General features: G+C 36.2%; 1 protein-coding gene and 1 pseudogene across 1 annotated transcript in view; both read left to right on the forward strand.

Annotated features, from left to right (window-relative positions):
• Positions 1 to 23,555, forward strand: part of LOC150102834 (protein O-mannosyl-transferase Tmtc3-like) — a 325,416-nt gene extending 301,861 nt beyond the window's left edge. Inside the window, exons 17-21 of the mRNA XM_090398748.1 lie at positions 1,701 to 1,774; positions 6,648 to 6,768; positions 9,835 to 9,936; positions 17,872 to 17,955; positions 23,121 to 23,555. Coding sequence (XP_090254874.1) covers positions 1,701 to 1,774; positions 6,648 to 6,768; positions 9,835 to 9,936; positions 17,872 to 17,955; positions 23,121 to 23,555 — 816 coding nt within the window. The remainder of the gene's footprint in view (positions 1 to 1,700; positions 1,775 to 6,647; positions 6,769 to 9,834; positions 9,937 to 17,871; positions 17,956 to 23,120) is intronic.
• On the forward strand, positions 13,058 to 13,363 carry LOC150102836 (histone H4-like; annotated as a pseudogene).
• Positions 23,556 to 25,773: the final 2,218 nt, after the last annotated feature.

The following is a 25,773-nucleotide window of genomic DNA, read 5'->3' on the forward strand; positions in this document are numbered from 1 at the left end:
TGGAACTGGAAATGAAAGCCTTCATTCCAGTTGAACGATTTCCGTTAAAGAATGAGAATACGGTAATTCAACTGGAGTAAATACTTGGAGCAAGTGTTTGGATCAGTGGTCATCATGTTTGGTTGGCACTTTTATAATTATGCCAAAGAACAGGACTGAGAATGGCTGGATGAATGGTATTCTGTTGTAATGGAAACTCCGAAGACGAAAGGTTCTCCTACTACGTGGAGAGCTGACATCTGCAGTGTATTTCAAAATAAAACGGATATCTTCTATATATTTTGAAGAAGTAGAACTGATTAAGAAAAAATCATGGGTATTAGAAGCATGGTGAGTATTTTCTGGTATTCTGTCGAATAGATCGGGAATTCATTAGTTCTTTGCTGATTGCAAAAATCTCGACAACCCAATTTAAGTAATGAAATTTGAGAAGGTAAACCAAAGTTTGAGTTTAGATGTAAAAGTCTACAAGGAAGATGACTCAGTGTTTGGGTATTCTGACTGCTGAAAATCATGCCTTTCTGGTAATTAAATATTAGAATAATTAGATAGCAAAATAGCAAGGACATTTAGTACGAACATTTGCATAGAGACTACATTAAATGGCAAAGAGGATTTAATTTTTTCATTCTCTGACATCAGATGTTCTGATGAATGTGCATGAATCAGTTTTGTGACAGATCGAATTGTATATGGTGTAGTTTTAGCGGTTGATGGGTATGATAGTACTGAGTTTGCCAGCTGAGATTGCTTTAGGAATAATAGGTCTGGTTTGTAACTACGACTGTTGGAATACATAATATATGTAAGCTGTTAAGACCACTAATGTTGATGAAATAGATAGGGGAATATTTTATGCCATTAAGATTAATGTTTCTGTCGTTATTTTGTTTGATATGTGTTTTTTTTTGTTGTTGTTCTTTTTATATGTTTTAGGAAGTTTTATTTGTTAGCGATTTTTATGGTTTAGAGATTTTTATTTTTCATGATCCACAGTAAAACGGAATTTGAATATTATCCTTCATTGTTCGTAGGGAATAAAGAATTAAATTTAAATAACAGGGGCTTTAATGACGCATAAATTATCAGAACCCAAATTCCGCATGAAAGGAAGTCGTTGGTCTTAAAATTCTCTAAGTGTGACGGTTTATTATTTTTTTATGATTAGCCTAATTTAATTCAGTTATGAAAAGTGAGGGAATTATTTATCTGAAAGACGAGTATTTTTCTCTCTGCTTTCCTTTTTCTTTTCTTTTCTTTTTTTTTTTTTATTAGGTTTGAGAATCACAAATGTTATCGAGAAATGCAAATAATCAATGATTTTCATATAGCTGAAATGATGAGTAAGAAAGTTGTTTCTTATTTGTTTGAATCATTAAAGGTTATCGGATAATGTGCAAAGTTCTTGTATAGGGAAAGAGCTTATTACAGCATTAGCGATATTGTTTCTGTAGGATACATAATGATAACACCAATAAATGCATTACTATTTTCCTAATTTTGGAATGAGTCAAGAATGAGAAATCTTTGTAATAAATTAGAAAATAAAATTTATTACGAAATGCTTAATAATCGCAGAACAAAATGCAATATTCTGAAATACTAAGATTATTTATTATGATTTAAAAGAGAACAAACTTTTGAGTACATGAAAGGAAGAAGAAGAATCTGCACAATTAAAAACTTTTTTATTTCTGTAGCAAGCTCTTCTAAATTCAGCAATACTCATTCAAGAAAGTGGAAACCCTGGTCTACGTAGAGTTGCTTATAACAGGTAATAAAAATATAGAACATTCCATAAACAATTCTTGATTAAAAGTATTGATAACACAGTTCTATAAAAAGTAATAGTTCCATATATTTCCTGGCGTAAGAACTTCATAATTTAAGTACACAGCTACGTATTCTTTATTGAGTAGATCAAAGCCTTCAACTACATAAATTGGAAACTGATGTGGAAATGATATCTAAGTTTGCCTTTTTCCAACGTCTTCTCCGAAATAAGTCACTTTACAACAATAAATAAATTGTAGTAAGAATTAATAACCAGTTATCAGATGGATTTTGTTTACAAAAAGGAGTAACGCAAAGTTGTGTACTATCTCCTAGACCAGGGCTATCCAAAACACGGCCCGCATTGCGATTTTGCGCGGCCCGCCTGTAAGTTTTGATTTTTACGAGCGAAAAAAATAAAATAACAATTTGAACCGAATGCCTATTAGATATTTTAATTCTATCACTAATCGATAATCTCGATATTGGCTATTTTATTTGGTGTTTTTACATCACTATATACCCACTTCTTTTTCAAATATTAGCTGTGTCAAAGAGGCGTTTTTTCTAATTCTCCAGGCACGATTAGTGCGCAATTAGTGTTTGTTCGTTTGTTCAGCTATTTGTGTCGCTGTTGCTCACTAAATTACTAGATACGCATTGGACGCGGCCATCGGATAAATCTTTTTTTTTTTTTTAATGCGCTCCTGGAATTACCTAAGGTTGGACAGCCCTGTCCTAGACTATTCAATATTCTCTTCATGAGCAAATCATTAAGCGATTTCTGAATGAATAGAATATAGACATATCGATAAATTGCTAAAGAATCAATAGCTTAGCTTAAAATATGCTGATAACAAACATATATCAGCCACTGAATTTGAAACCTTTATTTAATACCACGTTAGACCTCCTTTAGCCCGAAACGTCCATTTAATACTGTGTTAAACGTCCCTTCGCCAGAAATAAAGGTTTTCCTACACATACCATACATTCTCAATATGGTGTTCAGATCAGGACTTTGTGGTTGCCAGGAAGACGGTGGAAGTCGCTGTCATGCTGGCTGAGCTACTGGTGAACAATTGTTGCACGATGGGTAACAGCATTGTCGTCTATGAAACAACCCTCATATGATGGATAAAAAGTCAACATTGCAGGATGGAGTTGATCGGCAACAATAGACAGATATTCCTTGAAGGACAGCCGACCTTCCAGCAATATCAGAGGACCCGTTCATTAACAACAGAACATTCTCCATACCATGAGACTAACTGTAGAATTTTGAGTTGTGTTTACAAGGCAAGCTTTGTTCATTGCTTCATTGGACCCTCGCCAAACTCTCTGCCTACCGTCAGTACAGAACAAGGTATACCGTAACTCGTCGGATCAGATGACTGTTTCCCAGTCTTCCAGTGTACAGTCACGGTGGTCTTGATACCACTGTAGAAGACGAACATATGCCAGTTCTTCGCAAAAATCAATGGTTTCCGTATATAAGCATACAACTGCCAATACCGATCCTCTCCAATTCTGAGTCGGGAACAACCTTCATTAAATGTTTCGGTCAATTGCTGCACACAGGAAGTTACGTTTGTCCGTTCAAGTCTTCTCAGACGACGGCGATCTCATTCCTGACAGACTGTCTTAGGACAACAGTTACACCTCTTAGACAGACAATGCGGATTATTTTTCCACTCATTAAACACCCAGGATGTTTCACCTTTGGATGAACCAGTCGCCTCTGCTATTCTCAGAATCATGTCAGCCAGATTTGTACCCACAATTAGCCCTTTATCGACCTCCGAAAGATGATTTGTTTCTTTCCATTGTGATCAACACCATTGATGACTAACGACCAGCAGTATTCGAAAATAGTTGCCAAGAACACGTGGTTGCGCACATGACCAAATATACGCAGCGTAAGTGACGTTTGCGTGCATCTGCTGGATCTAATATCAACTTCGCTTATGTAATTTTGCATCGCCGAACTGAAGATTTTGGCTTTTTATTTTAGTAATTACTTTTACCAACAACCGAGAATTCGCTTACGCAAAATACATTTATCTGATGTTTCAAGTTCCTTTGTACTGAACGAGAGTTTTTGCTCTCTTAACGTTTCTGTAGGAGAGCTTTTGAGCATCCGGGAATTAGGGTTTTCCGGGATGGCCTCTATCGGCGTCATCTCGGTGAATGCGTTTCCTTGGAATATGAGCGGTTCTGCTCAGTGGCAGGGTGAGCCTGTCACCGAGTAGAACTACTGTTAAATTGTCCTTCGGGTCGTTCGTTGAGTTTAGAGTGATCTGATTCGGTATAGACGATACTCTTTGGTCGGAAAGACCTGGGTTCGATTCCTGTTCATGACGTGAAGAACCTTTATCTGGTCTCTTTCGACTAAAGGTGAGTTAACGCCAGTCTCATACGGAGGAGTAGCTCTTTCTTCCCGGTAACTCGGTTTTTTTTTATCCCAAAAAACAAGCAAATCGGTCCTGTGAACACGCACGGCTATAGTCATAAATATAGTTACGGCAAGAAAGGAAACGGGAAACCACCTTGCTTCATAATCATCTACCTGGAATAGCAGCATTGCTGCCCACCAGCCATAAAGCCGAAGGAGATTGACACTAGACAAATATCTCCTTATATCGAAAATTATAAAAGGTGCTACATGAACCACAGTTTCAAAGATAATATAAGGACAACTTCAGCTTTATCACCCGTTGAATTAATGTATCGGATGTCAATGCAGAATTATCGAATTTCGTAGATGGAGATCACATTGCTGAAATCTTTCAGCAACAATAAAATGCTTTTAATTCATATATTTATATACATAAGCTAATATTGTACTTACATATTTTGATAGGTACAGTTGCGATATTATAGTTTTATGCGAAACCCTTCTATGAAAGAATAGAAGCCTAATGTTCGTTGATACCATGGATGGACATAATCAGGAAATCCTGCTAAAAGTAAAACATTTTTCATATCCCTAATTAACAGGGTAATTTTGTGCTCAGGAATGAAATTTATTATCTCAACGACATTTGCAAAAGGACAAACTCGACCCACAGCATCTTGGTTGCAAAGTAGATAGCTGCATAATAATAATAAAAAAAGTGCTTTAAATTGTGCTTTATTTTAATATAACTCGATGATTTTTATAAACTAATTTCAAATCTGTATCGAAATATATTATTATTATTATTATTATTATTATTATTATTATTATTATTATTATTATATGTAATCTCCAGGGAGTCAAGGACTCATCGGGGGAAGACCAGACATCATCCACACCACCTGTCATACCTTCTCTTACACTCATTCACATTAAATGCATTCACCACCTCAAAAGGCAAACTGTTCCACGCACTCTCCCTATGAGGGGGGAAAAATCTAGACCCTACTATTAACCGTTCTTAACTTCCATGGATGCCACAATGTTCTCTCCCTACCTTCCATATGACGAATATTTTCATCAGACGATATCCTATAACTCTTATTCAGAAGTTTGCAGATTTCTATTATATCACCCCTCTTTCTCTTGCTTTACCAGGGTGTGCAGTCCACACACTGTCAAGCTATCCTAGTAATTAACATTACATAATCCAGACGTAATCTTTATAACTTTTCCTTGTACCCTTTTCGCTTCTTCCAAATCTGCACACAGTAGTCCTGGTGCGGTTAACAAGAGGCAAAAATACTTCCTTACATGTCAATGTTCGTTTCAACATCGCAATTATCCTCTGAGTTGTGATTGAAATTTTGACTATGCGATCTCTGAACTTGAAACTCCTATCCATCATAACTCCAAGATCCTAGCCTCCCTAGTTTATTGTTGTATAACCCAGCCAATATAATATGACGTAGCATAACTCAGCCAATATAAAATATATGTTTTATATTTGTGTAGTATTTTGTATTTTTTATATTCGTTAGTATTTTTTTTATTTTTGAACAGAAAAGAATTGTACAAAACACCTGTTCAGAGGATAATATTTTACCCTTCTTTACTTGCTTCGTTGCTTGAAATTAAAAAGAAATAGAAGTGATGGGCGTCCTCTGTTCAATTCAATTTAATCATCTTTCTTACTTAAGGAACATGACTAACAGTTTGCATAGAGGATAGTAACAGTAACATCTGCTCGTTGTGATAGTCTTTCTCATCGTTTTTCCAATAGGGTTTGCGAGAATGTAACTGTATATCAAGGTTGATACAATATCCGTGTGTATTATACTGAAATTATGCCGCAAATATAATTTGCCGCATAAATTATCAATTATCATTATCAATAAATTTAAATTATAGTGATAATGAAAAGATTGTTATTTTTAGCTAAGTAAAAATTGTAGAATACTTCCCAATTCTTTATTCGTAAGTAGGAACAATCCATTGTATCAGAAAGATCTAGGTTCGAACCCCATCATCAACACGTGAAACGTTTAGCTAAATTTGAGTTGGAGGGCCGCAGACGAAATCACTAAATCTTTCTGTTGTTTGAACAGAAAGATTTATTATTCAAATAATTCTGATTTTTCTTCAGATAAATCTGATCACCAGGCCAGATAATATATCTTTTCTTAGGCTTCCCTGCACCTAAGGCCTTTCCTGCCAAAAATGCAACATATCACATCCATAACGAGATCAGCCTAGTATGCAAATCCTAATTCGATAATATTTGTATAACATACAGTGCGTTGGGTCCTGACCTACAGTCAGTAGATCCTAGCCAATTGATTAATTAATGAGGAATAAGGTTAACTCTGATAAACATTACATCTAATAGAAATGTATTTTATAATTACCACAAAATTATATGTGTGTAGGTTATTTTTCATCTTCTAATTATATGTTCCAATTTGATTTTGTCTAGATTAAATGCCTTATTGCACAAGGAGAGAGTGAACGAGAGAGTTTTCTTTAATCTCGGAATGCTTGCTATGGATGACAAAAATTTCCCTCTTGCGGAAAAATGGTTCAGGAGAGCTATTCACGTAAGTAAAGTCAATAATTGAGAAGTCTTCACCATAGGAAATTCGGTTTTGAAATGTAATGAATGATGAATACGTTATGACTCTATGTTCATCTCTAATTTATTCATTATTTTGCTCAATATTACTTACGTAATATTGAGCAAATGTCCTCTTTTTAACAGAAAACAAATAATTCTATCTGGATGCATTTAAAAAAAAACTCAAGTACTATAAACTAGGTTATACAAACTAAGTAATTTACCTGATAAATGCATACGGTTTGTACAGATTCGAATATTTCTATCCCGTATCCATATTTACAGATACAGCGAAAAACTGTAGAAAAAAATATCAATTCCTATATATAATTACAGTACAATTTTAGATAGAAATTTAGATGTTAGGTCATTGAGCGGGGTGACGGCCAAATATTACGCTAAATGCCATACACAATAGTGAGCAGTAAGTTGTTCCACATTATAGGAACAGCTCACTCTTTTAAGAGGCGGGATTAATGAAGCCAACAGCTCTCTGTATACAAGTGCGTAGTTGTGACGTACTTTATGCACAAACTTTTGTTTCGTTACATTAGCATATAATATGAATTAAAATAAGAACATGATTTATTTTTATTATTATTATTATTATTATTATTATTATTATTATTATTATTATTATTACGAGAGACCTCCAGGGAGTCAGCGACTCATCGAGGGAGGCCACATACCACACACACCAGCTATCATACTTATTATTGAATTCATTCATACTGCTTGCACTCACATCCATAATACACTTTCCATCCATATATAATACACTTTCTAAATGGTGCGAAGAAACTTCGTACTTTACAATGATAAGTACCTGGCTGCTAATCGATTTCCCTCAGTTATAATTGAAAGGCTTCATACTTCGAACTTAAGGCTTGTTGTTGGCGAACAGAGGATTTACACTACCTTGCAAAGGAGATTTTTCTAAGAAAATAATAATAATAATAATAATAATAATAATAATAATAATAATAATAATAGTAATAAAACAAGTTATGATTCCCTTACTTTTCAGTGAATTCAGGTTACTTTGTCGATTCTAGAGTTATAAAATCAAAATGACCCCCCCCACACACACACACGCACAAATCAAATTGAAGAAGCAGTTATGCTAGATGCACTTGCATGGCAATAAAATAAATTAAAACTTGTAACTCCTTTCTATTCTGAAAATCTGGCAAGCAGCCCTTCAATAACACAGTACGACGCAAATGATGCGTAGAATTAAAATTTTAAAATTCCCAGCCGCTTCTTAATAAAAGGCTACGGCAGTTCCAGTGACACAAGCTAATTACATTTATTAGTTGGATTTTTAGTACCAATATTGGTGATGCATTTAGAATAGTAAGTTAGTGGAGACAAGGTCAGTGCTATTTACAGATCCGGTTTCTAACTTATTTTATCACATTACCATATAATAAGTATCTCTTCGAAAAATAAGCATTGCGTAACATCGCTGGACTCGTTGAATATATAAAAATATACTAACGCTGAAGGAAAAGAAAAAAATCTTTATATAAAGTTAGAGTGCATGTATATGCACTGAGTTAGCTTTCCATTAGGATCACTGCCCCCACCGATTTACATATTTGGCGCGATAACGATGGGCCACCTGATATCAACGTCACGCGCGGCTACTATAAATGGGAATACCTATCTATCCTCTGTACGTAATCAGAACGTTTGCCAGTAATGGAGAAACGTGGCGATGTAAGCCAGTTTGACCGTGGCCAAATAGTTGGGGCCCGGAAAGCAAGTGCCAGTATTTGGCAAACATCCCCACATTGGTTGCTCCTGTACTACTGTATCAAGGATGCACCGGGGCGGGATTAACAATGAACAGACATCCAGCTGGACAGATCACATTGGTCAGCCACGTGTGGTTGATCCCGGAGGTGAGCGTCGGGTGTCACGACTGGTATCTCAGCAACGAAGTGCAACAGTCACACAGCTCACCCCCAGTGCAACAGCTGGGTAATTCGATACATTTCCACATCCACATGCGTTGTAATGTATCTTGCTTCTTCTGTGGTTTCACAGCCAGAGATCAATGATGACGCCCTGGCATTGCGAACAACGCCTCACCTGGGCCAAGGAACGTCGACAATGGACTATCGGCAGACGGACGAAGGTCGTCTCGAGTGATGAGCCCATTTCCTGCTGCACCATTTGCTGGCCGGGTTCTCATTTGGCATAAACAGCATGAACCGTATTCCTTGGTTGCACAGTTGGGTTTCAACAGGCCAGTGAAGGTTATGTTATGAACTGTGGAGCTTTTTCCTAGTTGGTGATCTCACAAACACTAAATGGTGAGTGCTAAAGGGACCATCTCTATTCACGTCTGCAGGAGGTCTATCCCGACCACAGCAACATCTTTCAACAAGACAACGCACCTCGTCATAGGGCTCGTACAACTACTGAGTGGTTGGAGGAACACGACAACGAATTCGCTACATTGCCTTGGCCCCTAAACTCCACTGACTGTAACCCACTTGAACACGTGTGGGATATGCTGAATGGGGTGCTTGAACTGCTGATCTTTCCCCACGTAAACTGACGAAGTTGCTGCAGTGGACATGAATTGAGTTACCCATGGAGGATGTTCGACACTTTGTGGAATCTGTGGAAGCTCTCATTGCACATGGACCAATGCGCTATTAAGTGGGTGTTCTTAATGCAAAGCTAACTCAGTGTATATCCCAGCCACTTCAAGACAACATTGAGTGGTCTCCTATAAGATTCTAATTTTCCTACTCGTCGTATTTTTATGCTTCTTTGTTTAAGATGTAAATCTCTCCATTTATTATTTTACTCTTTCAGTAAATTATTAAAACTATGCATTTATATTCTCAGATTTTTTGGTTTATTTATGAAGCCTACCGAGAGCATGATATGTTTTTAAAGAATAGTTTCATTTTTATGCGTTTACAAATTTTTCTCTAAGAATGTGTTTGTCAATAAGTACTAGAACTTAATGCATATGCATATTTTTTTTTAAAATTCTGGTACATGATACTTCTCTGTGTGTGATACGTAGCTCAGAGATGACTTTCGAAGTGCTTTATTCAATCTCGCTTTGCTGCTGTCCGATTCTCACCGTCCGCTGGAAGCTGTGCCTTTTCTCAAACAATTGCTCAAGGTAAGATGTTTCATTTCCTCACGTATAAAGGATTTAAAAACAGGAGAGTAATATTTATTATTTATATGAGAAAATGCAACTTAAATATAGCTAAACAAGAAGAAATTCTGTAGGAAGATTATTCATGCCCTTTAATTTTATTTAATCATCGAAGCAAACATTAAGATGGTTGAAGTTTGCTTTGATTCACGTACGAAAATGCGGGTACGTGACATATGGATATGTGTGTATATGCACCCAACCCCAAGCGCCATAAATATATCATCATCATCAGTAGCAGCAGCCATCGTCATTCCACTGGTCTTTCCTAGATTACTCCAAAACTATCTGTCCATGGTTCTGCTTTCCCATGTCACTGCTTTAAATCTTATAATATCATCACTGCAGCGTGATTTAGTCGGTATCGTGGTCTTCTATCTTATCTTCGAGCAATATGCCCAGCCCATTACCACTTCAAATGATGTTTCAATCTTCCTATGATGTCAGAGACTTTGGTTTGATTTCTTATCCACATATTTCTTTTGTAATCCAATCTTATGACGCCAAGCATACTTCTTTCCATACTCAATTTCAATTGTATTTATTTTCCATGTTTTACAGCCATATGTCAGCATAGAAAGAATACATGGTTAATAGCTTTTTTCTTCAGCCATAATGCTAGTTGACTTTTGAATATTGAATGTAATTTTCCAAATGCTCTCCCCCCAATCATCGTGCATCTTTTAATTTCGTCCATGATATTTTGTTCCATTGATATCTGTTGTCCTAAATATATGTAATGATCCATTTGTTTAATTTCATCATTATTGATTTTCATTATTTCTGGTCAGACATAGCTATTGAACATAACTTGGGTCTTATTTTTAGGTTTATCTTTAGGCCAGCTGTATTGCTTGCAGATTGGAGTTCATGGATATGAGTCTGCAACTAATGGACAGTTGAAGTAAAGATAACTACGTTATCTGCAAAGCCTAAATGGCTTAAATATCTTCCATTCATCTTCAAACCTTTACCTTCCCAGTCAAGAAGTTTGAATATTTCTTCTAGGCACGCTGCGAATAATTTTGGACATATTTTATGACCCTGTCTTACATGTCTCTGTACGGTATTTCCACAGTAGAGATGTTTCCATTGAAATGAAATGAAATGAAATGCTGCTATGGTATTGGGACATGCTGATTTGATGGTCCTGACGTATGGCTCCTCCACCTGTTGGTTTCGTAATGCTTTAAGCATTGCACAAGTTTTTACTGAATCAAAGACTTTCCCATAATCACTAAAACCAAGACATGACTGTTACTGATATTCATTACGCCATTGGATAATCTGTTGTACAACGTCAATATGGTCCATTGTACTAAAGCCACTTCGAAAGCCTAGCTGTTCTTTTGGTTGTGCTATGCTAGAATCGTACAAAGCCTACGAGCCAAGACATTTGTTAATAATTTGTAAACCACCGATAGTAGCCTGATGGGTCAGTAGTTCATCAAGTCTTCTACTTCAACTTCTATATGTATCAGAATTACAGTAGCCTTCTTACATGTTCTTGGTATATCATTTTTCTTCAGACATAAGGTATATAGTTTTGCTAAGATTCTGTAGAACATTTCTCCATCTGCTTTTAAAAGTTCAGCTATAATGCCATCCTTACCTGCAACGTTTCCATTTTGCAAGCAAGAAGATTGTTCCTCTCCTGGTATAATATGTAGTACTTCAGCTATTTCATAGTTGTCTTCTTCTTTATTTAATTCTTCATCCTGATATAATATTCAGTAAAATTCTTCAATTATTTTTGCTATATTATATCTATCTCTAGTTATGGTCCCATTTTGTAATTTAACTGCAACCATAAGTTTATTGCTGTTTGACTTTTTTGAGACTACGGTTGTTTTCAATTGTTTGTTGTCAAATTTACAATTGAATTATCTTTTTATTCCTTGATTTCTTTTTCTGATCGTTTTGTACAATTCAGTGTATTCAATTTTATTCTGTAGGTAATTTGATTGTTTCACTTCTCTTCGTTTCTTCATAAGCTGTTTTGTTTCTTCAGAAATTTTGTCTTGTTTTTGTTCTGTGGTACCAGCTATTTCAAGTGAGCATTGTAAAATGTTTTGGGCAACAATGTCATTACTTTCTAATGGATCAGCATTGTCATTTATAATAAGATTTTTAAGTCTATTTTTAGTTCATGTTGGAATATATCTTTTTTAATATTGCGTTTGTGAACCTCTTTGTTTTGCTTTGATCTTCGGAACTTTTTTCTTCTTTCCTTTTAGCAGTTTATATTTGAATCTTACTGTGTAACATACGATGGTCATTTCCAATGTGGAAGGTGTGTATAACAAAAGAGTCTTGAAAGATGTTTTTCTTATTGCTGGGGATAAAATCAATTTCAGTAGATTTTCCACTTAGACTTTTCCATGACCACTTCATATGTGTTTCTTTCTTGAAAAAAGAATTCATGAGATATAAGTGTTTTTTCTGCAAATCCTATTAACCTTGCTTCTCTATCATCTCTCTCATGCCATATCCAAAATTTCCCATTGAGATTTCATCTGATTTTTGAATAACAATTATAGCATTAACGTTTCCCGTTACAATTCTGAAGTGATGTTTTCCTTAATTGTAAAGTTGGGATACATTATGATAGAAGTCTTTAATTTCAAATTTTATCTAGGACAGTGACCCATCCTTACATATATATATATATATATATATATATATATATATATATATAGGCGTCAGGGGGGTCCCCCTAGTATATATGTGTGTGTGTGTGTGTGTGTGTGTGTGTGGCTAAAGGATCTATTAAGTAAGCTTCCATCATTCGGTCTGTCCCGTGAATTTTGCAGCTGGGTCAGAGTTTTCTCACTGGACGCACTCTGCATGCGATGGTTTACAGTTCCCTATCTTCTAAGTATGCAACGAATGCTAAAGTCCCACAATGTTCTGTCCGTCCTCTCACCCACTCTGTATCTTCTATATATCATTGACCTGCTTTTTTTGACCATCAATCCAATACAAAGTTTTGCCGACGACAGCACACTACATTCCTCTTTCTCACTTGACAAACCTGTCTACTTTCAGCTGAAGCTAAGCTTGCGTCAGTTGTTAGAAGAAAATGTCTGGTCGTGGTAAAGGCGGCAAAGGTTTAGGAAAAGGAGGTGCAAAACGTTATCGTAAGGTTCTTCGAGATAACATCCAAGGAATTGCAAAGCCTGCTATCCGACTTCTTGCCCGTCGTGGTGGTGTGAAGCGTATCTCTGGGCTAATCTATGAAGAAACCTGTGGCGTTCTAAATGTTTTCTTGGAAAATGTCATGAGATGCTGTAAATTATATTGAGCTTCCCAAGAGAAAGACTGTAACTGCAATGGATATTGTGCTCTTAAGCTACAGGGAAAAACCTTGTATGGTTTTGGTGGTTAAATGGAGAAGTAAAATAATAAAAATAATTAACCTTGCATCAAACAATCCATCACAAACCACAAAGCAACTACCTCTGCAAGTCTAAATTCTGACCTCCAAACCATTCTTCATGTGGATCGGATAACTTTGTTAATTTCAATGCCTGCAAAACAGAGTTCTGCCTTATTTCCTACAAACCAAAATCATATTATACCAGCCTTACCTTGGACAACACCCTGTAAGCAGAATGAGATCTCTCTCTCTATCCTTTGGATTAGCTTGAAATCAAGACTCTCATGGCTTAAACACATTACAATCATGGCCTCCAAAACATCCAAAAATTTGGATTCCTCTTTCGTTCAAGACATTACTTTACCCCCTGGACTATTAAACCTGTACAAATCACAAATCCGCACATTCCATCGAGTAATGCTCGTACCTCTAGGGAGGTGAACGTATTAGATCCCTAAAAATGCTCGACGCAATACAGGAGAGAGCAGTTAGATTAATTAACGACTCATCACTAACTCACTCCAACCACTTGTGCACGGGCGTCTAGTATGTACTGCACGCATCTTCTATTAATATTTCGATGGTAAATATTCATCTGAACTCTCATCAATAATTCCTCTTCTCTGTACCAAATCCATCAAAACAAGTGCAGCTACGACCCAACACACAGTCAGATTACATACTGATAGAACATTCTCTCCTTCCTTTATCCTCACTGCTGCTGCTGTATTGTGGGACATCCTTCCTTGCGACGTGTTCACCAAGGAATGCAATGTACAAGTCTTCAGATCCAATAAGAACAAGTTCCTCGTTTCCCAATTCTCTTTTCATTCAGGGTAGTAACGTATTATTGGTTGACCAACCAACCTTCCAACATAAAAATATAAAAAATAATAACAATAAAAACAGAATACATAATTTCCAAATTGTTTCTACAACATTTTCGATCTGACTCTAGCATATCATCATTAAGTAGTGAGCTTCTCATTAATTTTATTTATCTCATTATAGTGGGTAATTTATAGTCATAGTCATGTTCGTCAATATATATGTTTTGTATGTCTTCTGTCTGTTTTGCAGAAGTAAAACAAAAGACAATAAAACGAGTTCTGAAAGGGAAAACACCGCTCCCTCTACATGAGGATGGCTTTAGTCAACTCATCCTCATTTGAACACAGGAGTGAAATAATTAGGAAAAAAAATATCGTCGACACCATCTGCACTATGGACGTATTACTTAGTTTGTTTTAGTATATTTATGTTCAATTTTTAACACTAGTTCAATTCTCAACATGTTTTGTGATACATGATATTAATTACATTATTTTGTAATTAATATTGATTTTTAAACTTACAGGACGATTTTTAAACTTACAGGACGATTTCTAAACTTTCAGGAAGTGTAGTTGCAGTAATTTGAAATTAATTTGAAGGGTTTTTTGTTTATTATTTTTTATGTTTGGCCCACACACGAGAGATTTGTTGATCAACCTACAGTACGTTAATACCGTATATGGGTAGTGGGTTGGAAAAGGAGAAATTTGTTTACATTTGATTTAAATGTCTGTATGTTGTATTCCTTGGAAAATACATCAGGAGAAAGACTGTTCCACAGTACAGCAGTAGTAGGGTTGAAGGAGGAAAAAAAGAAACTTGTTCTGTGGATTTCAAGGTGTACTGTGAAAGGATGTTGGGGGCAGTTGTGCGTGTTCCAATGGGCTTAGCACAGAACGGGAGAAATACTGACTCTTTTAAATGAACATTTGCCATGGAAATATTTACAGAATACACACATTGCAGAGACCAAACGTCTATGTGAAAGTCAGGAGAGTGAGTTGGTAAGCTGGGTCATTTATCAACCTAACTGCTCTCCTCTGCATTGAATCAAGCATTTTGAGGGAGCTTTTAGGAGCCCCACTCCAAATGTGAGAGCAGTATTCTATAGCTGGGCGGATTTGAGAGTTGTATAATGTTAACAGCTGTTTAGAGGTGAAGTAGCGTCTTGAGCGAAAGGGAAATCCTAGTTTTTTTGGAAGCTGAGGATGCAATGGTTGTGATGTGTTTATGCCAGGAGAGGTTTGATGTCAGGGTAATTCCAAGAAGAGAAATCTCAAGTTGTCTGGAATGAGTGTTATCAAAAATAATACTGGGGAAAAATGGTTCTTTTTTGTGAGAAATAAGAGAGAAATGGGTTTTACCAGCATTGAGGTTGAAGTGATTTATGTAGAGTAAGGTTTGTCAAATGAAAGGGAGGAGTGCAATGTGCTGTCATCTGCAAAACTGTATTGGGTTGGAGGTCAACTGACGTAGGTCAATGATATACAGATTCTCACCAATCCACTTCCTTGTGGATTGGTGAGAGAACAGACCCTTGTGGAACCTCACATTAGTTGGATGGCGAGAGGATAGAGAACCGTCTACCATCACACATAGTGTGCGTCCAGACAGAAAGCTGGCGATCGAACTGCAGAATTCCTTAGACAGTACAAATGATAGGAGTTTGTTTAGCAAGCCTTTGTACTAGACCCGGTCAAACTCTTTGGAGATATCAAGCACAACCATTCACCCAATTTCCTCCATGTTATTTGTCCATAGGTGGGTGATATATGAAAATAGATTTCCTATTGATCGGCAGCGACGGAATCCGTACTGGTAGTCGCTTAATGGGTGACTTCAAGGTAGTGTAGGATTTCAGAATTGATGGTTTTATCCATCACTTTAGATAGGACTGAGCTGAATGAGATACGGGCGATATATGGCAGTGATTTATCACTCTAATTAGGAATGGGTTGAATATAGGCCAAGTACTTGTAAAAATTTAAGTAAATCCAAACCGTAAAAGGAAAAGTAATAATTGTCCATCCCACAACTTTGAAAGTTATTGTTAGTTTCATTAGTTTTGAGTTTAATTCCCATATCTAGTTATTCGATTTTGCATATTGAAGATCAGCACTTTTCAGAAGAGAAACGTCTTACTCATAAAAACGTCTTACTATTTATGTAGAAGTCCTTTATTTTTTGCCTTATTTTCATAAATAACTCTTCTCGACTATTATAGAATCAATGGATCTCTTATGGAAAAAAACAAGCTAAACAAACTGTCTTTCAAAAAAGAAATTGTTTTAGGCTATAAACCTAATGATGGAGGTTTAATGGATTTTTTACAACACTCAGAAAGGATTAAAAAGAATTTAATACCTCCTATATTTCGTCCTAGTCTCTAGGACATCTACGGGGATTACAAAAATAACTAATGCAACATAACGCAAATATCATACAATACTAAGCCCAACCACATGGGTGACACTAAAGTCCTATCTAGGTGGAGCGCCCTCTAAGGGCGGTTGTAGGTGGCATGGAATATAAAGTAGGATCTCTGGTGATGAGTGTTTCCCAAATTTTCGGAAGCTTAATGCAACCGTATTTATTAAGATTTGGTTGGTTTCTGAGAGCTGCTGCTGCTTCTAAGAAAAGTCTCTCTTTCTTGAATTTGCTGTGGTGGAGCATGGTGGTTTTCTTCCATGATACTCTGTGGGTGGTGTCCAAGACATGGTCAGCCAAGCCTGAATAACCATAGTTGTGTTTACAGATGTAAGACTTGTGTTCCTCTAGGCGGATGGATGCTGATCTGCCTGTCTGTCCAAAGTACGCCAGCTTACAGGAACACTGTAAGCTGGCGTTTCTTCCATAGTTGGAAACAGTGCTAGTCGACTTCCTTCGAGATTCGGTCTATTCCGCTGAGAAGTTCTCAAATTTTCTTTGAGCCAATGACGGGGAATCACAAGGAACCAGACCAAGTGTTATATACCAGACCTAGGTATCGCTTAAGGGAAGACTTTCCGAAAACATCGAGAAAAATAAAGGAACAGAGCAGGCTGTTTCCTGGGGCGAACTTCGCTGTATGTGTGTGTGTGTGTGTGTACGCACGCACACACACACACACACACACACACACACACAATGTACCTAGGCATCGCTTAGCTGTTTCCTCCGAAAGGTATTCGTGAAAGAACCAATGCGTTAAGTCACAACTCCTTTAATGTATAAGGAAAAATCATGTCCTTAATATCCTACCAGATTTTCTGCCTTTGTCCTTACCCTTCCCTCTTGTTCATATGCTGTTTTGTGACAAAACCTTAAAAGAAACTGTTTTCCATATCACTTATTTCAAAAATTCACGCCATACAGAAAAGAACCGATTCATCAGATCGTATTTACAGTAATATAATATAGTATAATAAATGACGACAAGCACTGCTGATTGTTATCAATAGTTCATCCCATGAAGTGGTAAAATCGTATACTGCCTTTCAGTCATTAAGGGAACTTGTGAGTAATATCTTGTGTGACACTTGGATGTATCTATTACCGAATTACGTACACATGGTAATGTGTGTTAATAATTTTCCATTCACTTCATATTATATTAACAATAGTTAGTGGAATGTGTTAATCTATCCAGTGAATTTAAAATAAACAGAAATGCAAGTTTCCACATATATATTTACTTTTTATAGCATCATCCCGATCATGTTAAGGGTTTGATTCTTCTAGGAGATATTTATATCAATCATATTAAAGATCTGGATTCTGCCCAAAAGGTAATTATTAAATTTGTCGATTTCAAACTAACTATTGTTTCTTCTCTAGATTAAAATAAATAGTAGCATAGTGTTCACAATGGCATCGACAGAGAAAATGTCGACAGAGAAAACATTGTAAACAATCGTAAAACCAATCTGTACATGCACTACGTGTTTGCAAAAGATCGATTTTTTTTTAAATTTAAAAATAAATAACAATCTTATGTACAGGATAAACCAGTTCTAGTTCTTTGCAGTCAGGCAGAGAGGTTACATGCTTATTGATTGTTGAGATTAATTACATAAGAATAACAGTTGTTATAGTATGATATTACACTTTTCATGCCAATAATAGTTATTATTACATGATACTACAACTTACACGAAAATAATAAGAAAATATTACATATTTATATTTACATGAAAGTAACAGATGATCATTATTCACACTGTTAAGTACGAAAATCTATTTCTTTCACTTATGTAGGATGCTACTTCTCACCTTTTGGTTAGAGGCTGCTAGGTGATGGTCTGCCGCATCTCTCTGTAAACTGTTGTGCTGTCTGGTCTTGTGTATCAAAGATAGAAACTGTATATTAGTGCTTTAGCAGTAATGGAAAGGTAGCTGCAGATCGAATGGTCTTTTGACTCTGCATGGACATGCTTAGATTGAGATATTCGTCTTCTGAATAAAAACAACCGCAGGTTAAGGTTGCCGTTTCCTGAGACCAACGGAATAATTGGGTGTTAGCGGGGCATTCTAAGTAGATATGGTGTATGATGGACTGTTCCTGCTCGGTAGCAGATCAGACAGTTATGTGAAACATCTGGGTTGAATTTCCGTACTATGGTTGGAATGGGTAGTGCATTGTCTAACATTCTCCACTGAATATCTGCGTCAGTTTTGGTGGATATATATATTAATTATATGTATTTTCTTTCTTGTCTGAGTTCTAATGAGTGCATATATTGCACACCCAGGAAAGGTATCGATGATCCCTAATTTTAGGGTACTTTTCTGTGATTCCAATACTGACTCCTGATCCATGAAATTGGATCATGAGTTAGTATATGGGCATGATATATGGCTGGTTCTTCCAGTGCTGATCTGAAACTTTGCTGGGGAATGAAGGTTAGTTTCCTGCAGCATAACTATTTCTGGCCGGTGGGCAATGATATGCTGCAGTGTTAACCTGTTTCGCAGTGTTGTGGAAGATCCCACTGAAAACTGGGGTGTCAGGTGCTGCTTTGTAGATAAGAGAGAGATAAAGATGAATATACGAAGGGCGAAATTGGAGGCACTGACATGAGGAAGTGGTATATTTTCTTGTAGTTGAAAGGAAGAATTGGAAGTGAGTTTTCAGATGATACAAGATGAAAGGTGGGCTTCCCCCAGTTTCTAGAAGTAATACGGATTCCCTGAGGTGTAGTGATATCTGGATAGGCTTTTATAATAGACAGCTTGCATCTTTTGATTGCTTTTCAGTTTTTTAGTTTTCAGTGGTAGGCATGTGAATGTTTACCACTTTTGGGTCTGTGTCCCCTATGATTCTTATTCCTGCCAAGTTCCATGTAGGGAAAAGAAAAGCCTGGCCAATTGTGAGACTTGTTATGTTTCTGCTCAAAAACAGTGGTTTTGTAAGTATTGCTGACCCTATTGATCCTGTCAGTGTGTGTGTGTGTGTGTGTGTGTGTGTGTGTGTGTGTGTGTGTGTGTGTGTGTGTGTGTGTGTGTGTGTGTGTGTGTGTGTGTGTGTGTGTGTGTGTGTGTGTGATGAGAGAGAGAGAGAGAGAGAGAGAGAGAAATGAAGTCTGTATTTTCCACCGCTGTAGATGTGCATATAGCAACGTCCATGTATCCGGCACTGGCGTCTAAGGCGCAGTTGTGGAAAATGCTTCAACAGGCATGATCGGAATTATCTCAGGCAAACCTCTGGCATCTCATTCAGTCAGTGCCTAGGAGAGTACAGGGCGCTAGAGGACGACCAACACGCTATTCGATAGGTATTTCTAATGTTTTGTCGCTTGAGTGTATATTTCAAGCTATACTGTAGACCGAGTGCATTCTTATCTAAGTGCTCCTGTTACCTCACTTTAACATATTTACAGGGAAATAGTTTTTATAAATACCGGCCACTGAATTAGAAATGTTTATTCAGATGCGCGTCAACGTCACTTATGCAGTGTATATGCAAAATACTTGGTCACGTGTGTTCTGAGCATCTAATTATGCATGCTGCTGGTCTGTAATCGTCAAGTTAATCCCAATGTAAAAAAGAAGGATCTTTCAGAGGTCGATAAAGGATTTATTGTGGGTTCCCCTCTGGCTGGATCCAGATATCTCGAGTGTTTAATCAGTGGAAAAATAACCCGCATTGCTTGTATTATTGTTTATGTTGGTCCCATACACAGGAGGTTGATTGGTCAACCTATAGTACATTAGTACCGTGTATAAGGAGGCGTCATAATGGCACTAAGACAGTCTGTCAGTAATAAGATTGCCGTCTTCTGAGAAGACGTACGGACAAACAAAACTATCTGTGTGCAGAAATTAACTAAATTAATTAAATTTTCCCCACCCATATCACGAAATTGAAGAGGATCGGTATTAATAGTCGCTAAAGGAGTTCCGACATGGGTTAAATAAAAAGTTTTTAATTCAATGGCCTTTATGTGTAGCATATCAAACGTGACACTCGTCTATCTTGTCAAAATATATTTTTCTAATCTGTACATGTTATGTACTTTGTAAGCCGAACGCATTTCCCCCTATTAATATAGTGCAGATCAGTATAGGATATTTTATTTCAAAATTCAGTTTTTGATTCATTTGTAATTTTTTCAATATAGGATTGATTTCGCTTTTCAATATTTTGCATATGTTTTATAACCTGGGTTTATAAAATCATTCCCTTGTATGTTTTGAAGTTATTTATTTATTTAGCTAATTTATGTAATTTTTATCTGATTTCTACCCAAGAAAAGGCAATAAACCAACTATGGTATTATCCTGTGTGGGCGCCTTAAAATATTTTCTATATATATATATTGAGGGGATCTTTTTTTATGAGACATCCATGTTAAACGAGATCTACTACGTCCCATCGGCTGCGTACACAATTCCATTACCTTGTGGTTCATGTGAACTACAGGGAGTCTCATGTCGAGTCCATACCATTTAAGCCCGTCCTCAGTTATTTTATCACCAATAGATCTAACTTTGAAGTTCTGACAGATGTGTTCATTACGCACTTTATCCAGCATGGTAATCTTCCATCTCACCTCAGCATCTTCATCTGAATGACGTTTATCTTATGGTCTTTTTGTTTCCTACGAAGCCAACATTTCACACTGTACATAATGCCATGCCGTACTGCTGTTCTGTATATCTTCGCCTTTACTCATACTTGTATCCTTCTGTGACATAATACTCTGCGCAGCGCTCTCCATTTCATCCATATACGAGTATATTGAATATTTATTTATTTATTAACTTTCTTTTTAAATAAGCTGGAAACCCTCCGCTGGAGATAAAACATGGAACCTTTTGAAGCCATTTTAGCATTTTAGGGCTCACCATCGGCTAAGAAATTTATATCCCGCCTATAAATAGTCAAAAACATCTATGTTCGCTGCGAAATTCGATATTCCGAAGCCTTTAGCTGAAGAGCGGATAAGCTACCCACCCATCCAACCAGGTTGACAAAGTACAATAATAATCATAATAATCTCACGATATTAAAGTTAATATTAAAGGTATTTCTGTTACCTGAGAAATCCTTATTCATTGAATCGTTAAAAATCAAGTCAATAATATGCATGCTTAATTTTAACTTTAAAGCGTTTTTCGTTTGTGCTAGTGCTATTGATATCATTAGCAGTTTCACAAAAGATGTAAATGTTATCTAAAATTGTATATTAAAAGTCTTCGTCACGCTATCTGAAATGATGGCGATTTTGTTCTTTGTAACCAATTCAAAAAAGGCCAATGCGTTATGTCTGTTAACGGCATGTGTTCTGGCAGATTTAAAACCTGAATTTGGATGAACAACTACTGTCATCTCCCTATGAGACCAGCTGACTTACTTTCAGTTGAAACTGACTTTTCAAGCCGCCAAAGACTGCCAGTACCGATCCTCTTCAATTCCTTGCGCAGAGTTCGTTGAGATACTTGTCGGGAACAGTCTTTATTAAATGCTTCGGTTAAATGCTGCACACAAAATGTTCTGTTTGTCAGTACAGGCCTTCTCAGACGAAGGCGATCTCGTTCCTGACTGACTGTTTTAGGACCACAATTACTCCTCTTAGAAAAGCACAGCGAGTTATTTTTCCATTGATCCGTGTAAAGGGCGCCAACAATAGGCTCTTTATCGAACTCTGAAATATCTTTTTTTGTTCTCCCATTTTCCCATTGTGATCAACACTATTGACGACGACTGACCAGCAGTATTCTTAAGCAGTTGGCTAGAATACATGGTGACGTACATGACCAAGTTCTGCATATACGCTGAGTAAGTGACGTTTATGTACATCTCGATAATGATTTTCTAATTCAGTGGCTGGTATGTGTACTCTGCATCGTAAATTAAAAGCAACAGCATGCAATATGATCTCAATAGCACTAGCAATAACAACATCTCGCCATCGACAGATGCATGTAGTCAGGCGATATCTCACCTATTTTGTTCCTGACGAGAAAAACAAACACTGACTACTCTATTATATTACAAACACTGATTACTACTACGAGTATATTACATACTCATTTTAGTGCTACTCTGTCAGTAAGCAAAACTGTAGTTATACCAATAAAATTGTATGTTACATTCATCTCACTTAAATAAATTACGATAACATAGAGACATTCGATAAGTAACAAATTATGGTCAGTTGTGGAAGCCAGCACTCAGCCTACTTTACATTCCCAGGACAAAATAAAATTTTGTTGACGAAAACAAATATTGAAAGTATTAAATTCAACAAATCTGTGTTGTTCTGCAGGTACCATATAATTCTGAAACATATCGTGACAGAGGATCATATTGATTATCAGATTCTAATGAAATTTTAATATTTTAAACATTTCGAATTTTTAATTTTGTGTTAATTGCAAACATTCTAATAAATGATGATGATGATGATAACAAACTTGACTAATATCTGTTCATGTTTTCTCATTTTAGTGCTACGAACAAATTTTACAACAGGAGCCAGGAAATATTCAAGCCCTTCATAATTTATGTGTTGTGCATGTGGAGAGGGGTTTATTGCTCGAAGCAGAGCACTGTCTAACAAAAGCAGCATCTTTAGCTCCACACGAAGAATACATATTAAATCATCTACAGATTGTTCAGGATCGTCTTTCAAAACAAGCACAACAGCAGCAAGTAAAAGTGCACAATGAGATTCGCGGGAGAATGATGCGGGACTTATCAAAAATATCTCATCCATCGCAAGACTTAAATCGCTTCTCGGTGAAACAGTTACCTCCCGAGTCCGAAGAGAATACCCTTCCTTTTCCAGTCGTTAAAGATCATTCTGAGGGTGGCGTAGTCGAAACCGCTCAAACGCTGCAACAGAATATTTCACAAGTGAAAAGTGCCTCTGCCGATAGATAGCGATGAAGAGTGTCTCCCATGCATTATGAGAGCAACTGGTGCTATGGACCTAAATGAACTGTATTTCAGTCAGCAGAACAATTTTATGTAATATTGAATGTCGAAAGTAAAAAGTTAAATGCAACTGGTTGAAAGCAAAGCGAATGAGAAATATAGCAATATTCACAGAAGCTGCTATGAATATATTATTCATCCCGAATAAGCATCTTATATCAATTGTGTCTGTAAAAATGAGACCGTTTTTCTTTAGAAATCTGACTATATCGTCCACATCAGGTACTGATTCAAATAATTGTTATTCATTCCTCCGTTATTGTAAACTATAGTGGTTTATTGTTTTCGCTGCAATTAGAAACCAGAAACGCCGGACGTATACTTTTCTGTAATTATGAATTCAACAGAATTACTCGGAACGCGGTTTCATGGGGAATATAAAATCAATACCGTTATCTTATACCTTAAAAATATACATTTCATCCTTTCATTTGAAAACTAATGTGAACTTTAGTTTCTTGAAGAGATTATTACGAGTTATAAAATTTTATTGTAACATCGATCAGAATGTCTCACAGGGCTCTCATGAGACTCGATACCATGGGCACCGGTTAATTTTCAATTATTCCATGTTTGAGTATGTCAATGAATAATCGACAAAGAAATGATTCATTTAACAAAAAATCGAAGAAATTAAAATAATAAAATTATTTAAAAACAAGATGAGCTGTCAACTTTCACCATTTAAATTAATCAAATTTTAAGTTTAAATTTACCGGTTACTACCTATTGTCTCTTCCGCAATCAGCTTGAAAAGAAACTCAAGTAATTGATCAATTATATATTAATCAATAATATTACAGTAACTTAAGAACTAAGAAAAAATTATTAAAATAGTGTTTACTATACAACTACTTTGCTTCTATTTTTCAGAATTCTACATCTTTCGTGTGTGTGTGTGTGTGTGTGTGTGTGTGTGTGTGTGTGTGTGTGTGTGTGTGTGTGTGTGTGTGTGTGTGTGTGTGTGTGTGTGTGTGTGTGTGTGTGTGTGTGTGCGTGCGTGTGTGTTGAGTCTCACATTGCATACAAGACAAAATGGCGTTGGAAAACAACTATCTCATCTTTCTCAAAATTTCCTTCATTGAAATATTTTTATAACTTTTTTTACCATAAATCGGTTATCAGTTTTTGCGCTGAGGTGAGTGCAATAAATTTACGTTTAGTAACGGCTATTTTTTGTCAATATTCTGAGTGATTTTCAGGTTGTTTCGCAAAACAAAAATAAATAAATGAAATAAAACAAAATAAAGGTAAAAATAAAATAATAATAATAAAATAAAAATTATAGTCTTTCAGAAGACATCTCACGAGTGTCCTTTTGTATGGCTAAATGGAAAGTGCGAGTATTTCAAGCATTCCTTTTCGGAACAAAAGAAAAAATAGCAAATCTATAGAAAAAATCGTTGAAAGCAAAAGTAGGGTGAATCAAAACATTTTATCAGAAATCATATTTCAGTTTATCCGAAATGTAATACAGGTTAATTATTTCAAAATCCCGAATATCGAGTGAACTGCTAAACAAGAGTTATTGGTCCTTTGAAATATTATAAAAACGAATTTTTCAAAAAGCCAGTTTACTTCAATATTAAATCGTGCAATGTAAATTATTCTCTAGAATGGATATAACCAATACGCTTCGATAGTCTTATCGGGAATATTTTTAACTCCTCACCCATGAAAGGTTGTTAACGAATACTAGATTAGCACTGCAAGGTGGACTAAGATTTTATTTTTGTTTACGTTTTTTTTTAAAAAAAATTATGTTTTACATGATCCAGAAATCTCTCTAAAACCAAGCATTTAACTTTTTGATGCTGCTTAGGGCTCCGATAAGCGGGAACATGTTCGGGCACCGAGGGATGAAATTCATCATCCACCTAAGAACATTCACAGATATCCACGGCCAAATTCGAACCCACAGCTGGTTAGAAAGTAGGTAGCATTAATCTTTTTTTCAGCTCTGAATTATGATTTAAAAGTACGTCTACAGTGTGATCAAGGTCCAGAATAAAATGAAGGGTTTTCATTCAGGGTTGAATGAATTACGCAATGCTGCTAATGATGCATGCTCCTACATAAGCACATATGTGCTAATATCATTAGTTGTGAAAGTATGAAGAACCAGATATTGAAAAAAGTGAGCTATTTGCTTGTGAGGTGTGAA

Source organism: Typopeltis vanoorti, chromosome 10, assembly GCF_054136105.1.
Source record: "Typopeltis vanoorti isolate ZY-2024b chromosome 10, IOZ_Tvanoo_1.0, whole genome shotgun sequence".
Taxonomy (NCBI): domain Eukaryota; kingdom Metazoa; phylum Arthropoda; class Arachnida; order Uropygi; family Thelyphonidae; genus Typopeltis; species Typopeltis vanoorti.